General features: G+C 36.9%; 1 protein-coding gene across 1 annotated transcript in view; it reads left to right on the forward strand.

Annotated features, from left to right (window-relative positions):
- The window catches only part of LOC144441087 (protein SCAI-like), a 29,534-nt gene extending 26,461 nt beyond the window's left edge, over positions 1-3,073 (forward strand). The window contains exons 12-14 of the mRNA XM_078130617.1: positions 138-384; positions 951-1,051; positions 1,341-3,073. Of these exons, the coding sequence (XP_077986743.1) occupies positions 138-384; positions 951-1,051; positions 1,341-1,484 (492 nt within the window). The 3' untranslated portion in view covers positions 1,485-3,073. The remainder of the gene's footprint in view (positions 1-137; positions 385-950; positions 1,052-1,340) is intronic.
- The last annotated feature ends 7,570 nt before the right edge of the window (positions 3,074-10,643 follow it).

The raw sequence follows: 10,643 nt of genomic DNA on the forward strand, positions 1-10,643 counted from the left end.
TGGTCTAACATGGGTTGTAGATGTTGTGATCTCAGGACTGCACAGCCCTACCAAACCAGGGGTTGATACAGTACACGTATTCTGATGTTGTCACAGATTACCTTTACACATTTTGTGGTTTGTAATTGTTTTCACAGAATGTACCCAATTTATTTGGTCAACCCGTCGTCTGCCTCATGTCACCAACTCAACTGCCAAAAAACCTACAAGATCAAAACAATAAAGGCAATTTATTTACCTTGTTCCTGTACTCACCTGTCACTGCATTCTGTCATGTGTGTGACATTGCAGACATTCCCGTTGCATTGTGGGAGAAGTGTGAGAAGCATGTGAACATGGTAATTCAAGAGACAGCAAATCTGATTTCAAAGTCAAGAAGTATTGGTAAGCTATTGTCATACATGTGTACTTACTTAGGAAGACTATTATACATGTATTAGAACTGATAAAGACAATTGTTTACAGCCTGATGACAACAATCTACACTAGTCCTGGTCAGTGGCAATAGATTATGGTCAATTGATAGTGATTGGTCATAGATATCATACATTTAAACACAAGTGCCAGCCAATCAGCCAGCTCTATGAGACATAAGTAAATGCATATTTCAGTTTTGTTGACAAATTGTTCTACATTTGTACTTCACCTTTGTGTGTGTGTGTGTGTGTGTGTGTGTGTGTGTGTGTGTGTGTGTGTGTGTGTGTGTGTGTGTGTGTGTGTGTGTGTGTGTAATAATATACATCATTTTGATAAAAATGGGATAGGAAATTATCCATGCTATCTGATGAATATCATAAACATCTAGACATATACAGATAAGATATAAGATCGTGATACTTTATTGAGTCCATTTCAGGGAACTATAGATACATACGTACTTTCACAAACCTGAAACATAATAACATAATTTTGGACCTAATTAATGTTCCTTTAATTCTTTGCCTTAACAGACCATACCTATATGCAATTCTATGGAGATGAGTTTCTCAGGCTTCTAATGCTGCGATTTGTGTTTTGTTTCGCAACACTCAGATATCACAGAGGTTTTAAGGTATGTTAGTGTTGTTGATTTAGTTTGCTATCATGGTATTCTGAGGGTTTTTCAGCTTGTTGGTATGTGGGTGTGTCATAATATGTGCTTTGGGTAAATGTTTTGAACTAAACAACCCTGTCTTAAATTATCAGAGAAGAACAACATGAAAGTTACTATGGAATTACATTAGGTGTTTAGGATACTCAGTTGTATTTTACAAAGGTATTGCCATTCCATTGATGCTAGCTGTTGCAATGAAGGTCGCCATACAAATAATTTATTTCTTTTTCCTCATTTTTTTCAATAGGATGAGAGCTATTATCCGCAGTGTCATCCAGATATGAAAGGAAGTGACATCCTGGAAAATAACAACATACATAAATGGGTTTTGGAACTAGCTTCCATGTTGGATGTCAGGGCACTCTTTTTGGAAGTTTCAGAAATAGATTAAGATTACATCATTGACTGTATCTAGTACTTTGTCATCACCAACAAACAGTGATAATACCTGACATTAATCACTTCATTCCAGAGGCTAATAACAGTTTTGATGAACATTTCAATATCTCATATGTCACTGGATTGAGATGTACAAGGATATTATAACCACACCAAACATATTGAGAGAGGCAGCTCACATTTGGTTCCATCAGTTGATAAACCACCATATTGAAGAAAATCTAGGGTAACTCTGTGAGAGTACTGAGAAACTATGAAATGACTCAATTCCTGTGTGTACTGATGTAGAGGTAATTGAAAGGACAGATTTCTACCTGAACTGTACACATTTCATCTGGTATACTTTGTAAAAGATACCTATCCTGTTAGGGCTCCATCTGGTATACTGTGTACAAGATACCTATCCTGTCAGGGCTCCATCTTGTATACTGTGTACAAGATAGCTATCCTGTCAGGGCTCCATCTGGTGTACTTTGTACACGGTTTCTTCCTGCCCAGGCTCCATCTGGTGTACTTTGTACAAGATACCTATCTTGTCAGGGTTCCATCTGGTGTACCTTGTCCAGATACCTGTCCTGCCAGGGCTCCATCTGGTGTACTTTGTACAAGGTTTCTTCCTACCAGGACACTATCTGTTATACTGTGTATGGGATTTCTTCCTGCCCACACCCCATATGGTTTATTAAGTTTTACAAATTTATACTGTACATATTGATATCAAACAGTAATGAAGCTAGACGTAGTTTGTCATGACGTACCCACTAGACCACTCAGTCAGTGCTAGCTCCAGTGTGTGGGAAATCACCTTCAACCTCTGAAAGCAGTACCTACATCTGATAGTGGATGGCTTTAAGGGCACTACATGTACACTGCTCCTACAGCATAGATCTTGCAAGCTGTGTCAAGGGTTAATGATATTCAGCCTACCAGTCAAGCAGTGTTTTTGCTTACATTGTAGTAGAATGTATGGAGGAGTGACTGGTGCAAGTTTGATTTGCAACTAAGAATTACGACATTGTATATTATTCTGTCTTTCACTTTTCACTTTAGGGAAGCCTTTTACAAAACAAAACATTAGCATGATACACCATGTTTAAGATGATTCAATTTTATTGACAATGTCTGTTCTTAAATAATATCACAATGTATGTATTTTTGCAAGTGGTGATATTGATGGTAAGTTTGGACAATTAATCAACACCAGTTTTTTCCTAATCTGTCCTTAAGTGGCATAAACATCTGAACATTATATTGTTGTTTGTGTGTTTTGCTGTACAAAACTGTGTAATAAAAATGGTGAACAATTGTTGACATATCTAATTATTCACAAGCCAAGCTATATAAAAATAGTACTGTGTCTTCTGGACTGAGAGTACTTGAAAGTGAAATATCTACAAGCTTTTAATGGGCAATGAGAACTTAAATCTAATGGTTAAATTACTATCTCATTGTAGCAATATTATAAGTGTAATAGTAAATGGCGTTCCTATTGCCAGGTTTATTCTGGACCCTAATAGAAGGGAACAAAGTTGAGACTGGTGTTATGTTTTCTGCATACCTGTATGGTTAGCTGGTCCAGAAAGTCATTGTTATCAATCCTACCGGTACATTGTGCAACCTCACCGATATAGAGCATTACAAATTGGCAAGTCTGTCATATAAGAAGCCTGCTGTGCCTGGAGTGAAGTAAAGGAAAAGAAATGTCTTCCTTGTTCTCACAGCTGGCCTCAGCATTTTGTTTGAAACGCCTAACTTTGTTTATTTCCCATAATGGAACATGTCTACCTACTTAAATAAAAGTGAACTTAGTGCATGGTCACACAGATCTGTCTCTGAAATATTTGTGGTTAGAATTTCTCATAGTAATTAAAACCACCATACTTAATGTTAGGGCAGTGAAAAGGGCTGGGGGAGGGGGAATTTGATGCCTTGGGGCTTCATTCCAATTTGTTTATAAAGATACTGTATGATGTGATGGCACAAACCCCATTTTGTAAAGTAATTTGTGATCTTTATAATTTCATTTTCAAATTGACACTACAATATTCATTCAGGCTAAATGTTTTTCCATAACAATGGTTGAACCAATCTGTCCTTAGGTACATGTCAAAAAGTAACCATACTGCCATTTTTACTGTAAAGATATATTATCAAATACTTTTGTTTTAACTAATTATTCTAAATGAAAGGTAATGGTGAGTTGTGCACAGTGAAGTTTTTAAAACTTTACCAATCTTAAAATAAGTATGGAGATTTGAGCAAATATCAGAAAATTTATATTTTTTATATTAAGTAATGTCAGTTATTTAAATTTCATTTTATTGATTTTTTATCATACCCATACAGCCATATGATAGGAGCAATACCTGTTTACTGTTTAGTATATAATATGTTCACTTCTATGTGCACATAACACATATTAAACTGATAAATGCACTTATTATGTTGTGTACACATATCACACGTATGTGTATACTATGTTCACTTCTATATGAACATACCACATGAACTGATAAGTAAACATACTATGTTGTGCACATATAACATTAGAGAGTTTCGGCTACACGTTCAACGTGTACGCGAACGTGCAACTCACGTGCGTACCAGCTGTGACCTAATTTTGCTTTGGCTAGCCGTTTACGTATATCAATAATAGATTACATGGTTAACCGAAATATTACATTAATGTTTTGGTTATATGACATAAATAGCGCAATGACAATAACCGTATGGCTCGACATTATGACAAGACAAATTTTTACTTGAATAATCTTGTATGTTCACAATAAAATCACCCTGTAGTATCTTGAAGATTGCAGCGAGTCATCATCATACATCGTGATTTCTGTGCACACGTGCGTGTACACGTTGAACGTGTAGCCGAAACTCTCTATTGTTGTGTGTGTACCGGTATATTGTGTTCACATGTGAACATACCACATGAACTGATAAGTAAATATATGCTGTGTACACCTATCACAGACATTGTTATGTGTGCATACTATGTTCATGTCTATGTACACATACAACATACATTGCTATGTTTGCATACAAGATGTACTTCAGCTGTGTATGTAGATCTGCTAGATGTACATACTACATACAGTGTTGACTGTATACAAAGATAAACCTTCAAATGGCTAGTTATTTTATCAGTAGTTGCCAGTAAGGTCACAAATCATATTTTATGGTGAGTTCTCATATGCTGCAAAGACAAAGCAAACACTGGTAATGCACTTCAAAATGGTTAACTAGATGACTACATGTAGGTCTTTAGAATCAAATTTAAAATCAAAATATTGACAGCTATTTCTTTCATTATTTTAAAATTCTACATCCACGCAAAAATTGTTGTTACAGCTACTGATTTATCCACCAGAAAGTGAACAAAAGAAAAATACAAACACTGACGCTAACAGAAAAATATTCTTGTGAGGACCATGGAAATAGTGAGCAACTCACCAAAGTCCATTGACCAAACAAACACACAGGACAAGTTTGAGGTACAAGTTACTAGGTGTGTCTACCACATTATTTATTTATTTTCAGTCAGTAAATATAAATTTCTGAATTTTAGACTTATTATCTGAAAAAAAATAAAACATTGAGTTATTGATATGTCAAAATGTCTAGTGAGAGTGTGTCTTCTAGAAAGATTCATCTTACAGATGTCACAATGACTAGTTGCTGGAGTTTGTTCATAACAGATGGACAGTTTGTGAACAGAGAAGTTAAATCAAAAATAAATTTTGTCATGATTTCATAGGGTATTGACACAGATTTGGCAATTTATTTATCATAAAGTTATATTTTTTGAGAGACATACACAAGGAGAAATAGTTGTAGATAAAAATATACAAGGTGATGAGTTCTGAAGAAAGGCAACTCAGAAATACTTGTAAATTACACAAAACGATACTGTATATTTTTGTGTAAGTACTTTTTAACACTTTCACATACAAGGTGTTTTACCCTGCGTGTTTATGGTATCATTAAAAAGTCTGTGATTGTTAGTGTTTGCATAGACCCAAACTATCATATGCCATATTAAGATGAAAAACAATTCACATATTAAAATGAGTCTTTTGATTAGCAGAAAAGAAAAACAAATGAAAGCTTCATTACTACTACTGCTGTTGTGTATACCTAGCAGTGCAGGGAGTGTTTTAGTCACTTGCATTAGTTTCCAAAGCTATAAACCCAGTATACAGTTTCACTTGCATTCACTTCCAAAGCTACAAACCAGTATACACATACACAGCAAATTGTGATGTGTATGAGGACATATTTTAAAGGGGCAGGTTAGAAAAGTTTATTTTAATTTTATTGGAAAACTCTGCAAGCCAAGTATTTATCACACCTCACAATAATCCCCTGTCTGACATGCCCCTTTAAAATAATGTGTATGCTGCCTTAATAGCCTCATTGTTTAGCATATTAAATTGGGTTGGATCAAACTAGAATACTGGGGGGGGGGGGGGGGGGGGGGGTTCCCAAAGTTTGACACGCTCTGATATTTATGTATGCAGGCAGCATATATTGAACATGTCATCAATGGTGTGTTCCTGTAAATATATTTCATCTCATTTTGCCATTTATTTTGTAGATATTTTTTTTATACCATCTGTATATTAGCTAGCTTAGTATCAAATACATGTATGACTTGTAATGAGAGTCTTCTGCTGTGATTTGGTGTGTTGTAATGTCATGCAAATTGGTCTGCTGTCACAGCTAAGTATAAATTGTTGAAATATTGTGACTGTTTTTCGTTAAGGTAAACAAGACAATTCCCTGTAATTCCAATATACCATTTGAGCACCAAAATATTGAATGGTGGCAACTGGGATAGTGACTCATTCGTTTGTCTTGTCAGTTTTTATGTCTGTCAGTTTGCCATATTTTACATCACTTTAAAAGTATCAAAGATAGATTTTCTGAAATTACTTTCAGTTTGTTATCTCAAAGTTGAGAGCAGTTTGCAAATACATGAAGAAGGATAAAAATTTAGATAAATCAGAATATAAAATAATTTTATATCCTTCTCTAAACCAGTGTACAAGGCCTATTTGTAAACAGACACTACATAATTGTAAACATACATGATGTGGGAATCTTACACCACCACATGATGATGTGGGAATCCTACACCACCACATGATGATGTGGGAATCTTACACCACCACATGATGATGTGGGAATCTTACACCACCACATGATGATGTGGGAATCTTACACCACCACATGATGATGTGGGAATCTTACACCACCACATGATGATGTGGGAATCTTACACCACCACATGATGATGTGGGAATCTTACACCGCCACATGATGATGTGGGAATCTTACACCACCACATGATGATGTGGGAATCCTACACCACCACATGATGATGTGGGAATCTTACACCACCACATGATGATGTGGGAATCTTACACCACCACATGATGATGTGGGAATCTTACACCACCACATGATGATGTGGGAATCTTACACCACCACATGATGATGTGGGAATCCTACACCACCACATGATGATGTGGGAATCTTACACCACCACATGATGATGTGGGAATCTTACACCACCACATGATGATGTGGGAATCCTACACCACCACATGATGATGTGGGAATCTTACACCACCACATGATGATGTGGGAATCTTACACCACCACATGATGATGTGGGAATCTTACACCACCACATGATGATGTGGGAATCTTACACCACCACATGATGATGTGGGAATCTTACACCACCACATGATGATGTGGGAATCTTGCACCACCACATGATGATGTGGGAATCTTACACCATGATGTGGGAATCTTACACCACCACATGATGTTGTGGGAATCCTACACCACCACATGATGATGTGGGAATCCTACACCACCACATGATGATGTGGGAATCTTACACCCATGATGTGGGAATCTTACACCACCATGATGTGGGAATCTTACACCACCACATGATGTTGAAATCTTAAACCACCATGATGTGGGAATCTTACACCACCACATGATGTTGGAATCCTACACCACCACATGATGATGTGGGAATCTTACACCACCATGATGTGGGAATCTTACACCGATGATGTGGGAATCTTACACCACCATGATGTGGGAATCTTACACCGATGATGTGGGAATCTTACACCACCATGATGTGGAATCTTACACCACTGATTTGGGAATCTTACACCACTGATGTGGGAATCTTACACCACCATGATGTGGGAATCTTACACCACCATGATGTGGGAATCTTACACCATCATGATGTGGGAATCTTACACCATCATGATGTGGGAATCTTACACCCATGATGTGGGAATCTTACACTACCATGATGTGGGAATCTTACACCACCATGATGTGGGAATCTTACACCCATGATGTGGGTATCTTACACCCATGATGTGGGAATTTTACACCACCATGATGTGGGAATCTTACACCATGATGTGGGAATCTTACACCCATGATGTGGGCATCTTACACCACTGATGTGGGAATCTTACACCACCATGATGTGGGAATCTTACACCACCATGATGTGGATTCTTACACCACCATGATGTGGGAATCTTACACCACCATGATGTGGGAATCTTACACCACTGATGTGGGAATCTTACACCACCATGATGTGGGAATCTTACACCCATGATGTGGGAATCTTACACCAACGTGATGTGGGAATCTTACACCACCATGATGTGGGAATCTTACACCACCATGCTTAAACCACCATGCAAATAATTTAATATTTAATCTTGGACTTTTCATTATTTTTTTTATTAAGGTAATACTTTTGAGATATAATATAGTAAGATTAGTCTTTACTCCAATAATTGAATACAGACTCGTACATATTGTGTCAGTTGTGCTTCGGTACCATTGGTGTCACTGTTGTCATGGTCACCAGTCCAATATCAAAATATATAATTATGGTAAATAAAATGAAGTTTTATGAAATATATTATATATTGATGTAGAATTGCTAAATACTTTTTTTTCTGTGAATGGATGAATGAAAGTTGTGAACGTGGTCTAAGGAAACCTAGTACACATGCAAAGTTTCTGATTTTAAGTTTAATAATTCATGTATTGTCATTGCTGTTATTAATATGAATGAGCTTTTTATAACTTTATTCAATGACATAGTTATTATAGGTTCTGAAATCCAGCCAAAAAAAAAATAAAAATATTTGCCCAGATACACTTATGTGATGTTGCCATTTACCTTCAGTCGGGTATTATTTCCTGATCTGATCATTGAGGGTGTCTTTTTTTTGTCTTTTTTTGAAGGTGTATGGGGGGGGGGGGGGGTTTCAGTGTCTGAAAAAATGGGTTTGGTCGATTATGAAAAACAAATAAAAAGTGACATTCTTTATAAACATCTTGTGGTGTTAGGAGGGGTTCTTTTGTGTCCTAGACCTTCAAGTCAAAGGTCAAAGTCATGCCATATTTTGTCATATTACTACTATAGAAATCAACCTATAGGCAAACAAAGATAGACACAAACTAAAACTGTTGAAAGATGTTCATATAAAGTATAGACATCGATAGACTCTCTCACAGTCCCGGAACTTCGCTTTACTAAAATCGACGCTAAATGAATTATTTTGTATGTACCGATACCATCTACATCTACATAACGTACTCCATCGTACTCGAACAACCTTGTACTGTGCGCCCCCATCGACCACATAGAGATATATGTTCGTTGACGTGTGACTGCGACGCTCCGTATTTTCGCGAAGTCCTCGGGGTCGATGAGGGCGCACAGTACAAGAATATTCGAGTACGGTTAATTAGCTGGCATCGGTACATACAAAATAATTCGTTTAGCTTTAATTTTAGGAAAGCGAAGCTCCGAGGGCTGTAAGAGAGTCTAAGACATCGATGGCATTACATGTACATGTTTACCTAACAGTGTCATACCACTACCAGTTTATTTGATGAAGACATTGTTGACTAAACACATCGAACATTGTGTTCATTGTCTTAGATAACACTGTCTCTGGAATTTGAACTTGTTGTTTCTGGTACAGTAATCTTTATTGATTATTTCTAAAGTGAAACAAGTCATTGATAATGACATAGTTCCCGCTATAATTGGGTTTTAAGGAATTATCACTACTCTGATCATGCAACAACATTTGTGAACCTAAAACAAACAGACTTAGATATGTTGTGTGTGCTTGTTGGACATGGAATATGCCTCCAACAATAAAGGATTGGGTGGGTATGGGGGATCATATCATGATGAAAATGGAGTCTGAGTTATGGCTTTGGACATGGAAAATTCACAAACAAAATGGCTGCCAGGCAGCCATATTGGATCGTATCACGACGAAAATGGATATGCACATGTATGTCATAGAACACTGTCCTAATACCAACTTTAAATGAGATCTGTTAAAGCATGTCTGAGTTATGGCTTTAGACAGGGAAAATTCGCAAACAAAATGGTTGCTAGGCAGCCATATTGGATCGTATCATAAAACAAATTGACGTGCATATGTATGCCATAGTATGTTGCCCCTGTACCAAGTTTGAAAAAAATCGGTCCAGGCATCTCCAAGAAACAGCTGCGGACGGACGGACGGACGGACACACAGACGGACGGACAGACGGAACCCAATCCATAAGTCCCCGTTCCGGACTTCGTCCGCAGGGACTAACAATGTTGCAGATACACTCATGCATTGAATTACTACAGACTTGTGAATTAGGCACCCAGGCTCTCACTGAGTGACATTTTCCGACAGTTGGTTCAATTACAACGATGTTGCATAGAGTGTATACTTTGCACAAAACTATGATTTCAGCTGTACAAGAAAATCAAAAGAGAAAGAAAGAGAGAAATGGCAATTGGAGTGAATATGATTTCCAATTAAATGAGACTAAATGCACGACATTTTCATTCTGATGACATCAAAGTTTAATTAGTGTTCAGTTCCTTACTCATGGTCACCATGGTAAAGTAACTTCTCCATCACATGGGTGTTAACCCTGTCAAGCACATAATTTATCTTTATATACTATAGTATAAAGGGTTGCTATACTATATTTCACCAAGAGATACACAGTTAATTTGGATATTTGTAGCATTTTGTTATATTGTTTTAACTGT

This window comes from Glandiceps talaboti, chromosome 10 (genome assembly GCF_964340395.1).
Source record: "Glandiceps talaboti chromosome 10, keGlaTala1.1, whole genome shotgun sequence".
Classification (NCBI taxonomy): Eukaryota; Metazoa; Hemichordata; class Enteropneusta; family Spengelidae; genus Glandiceps; species Glandiceps talaboti.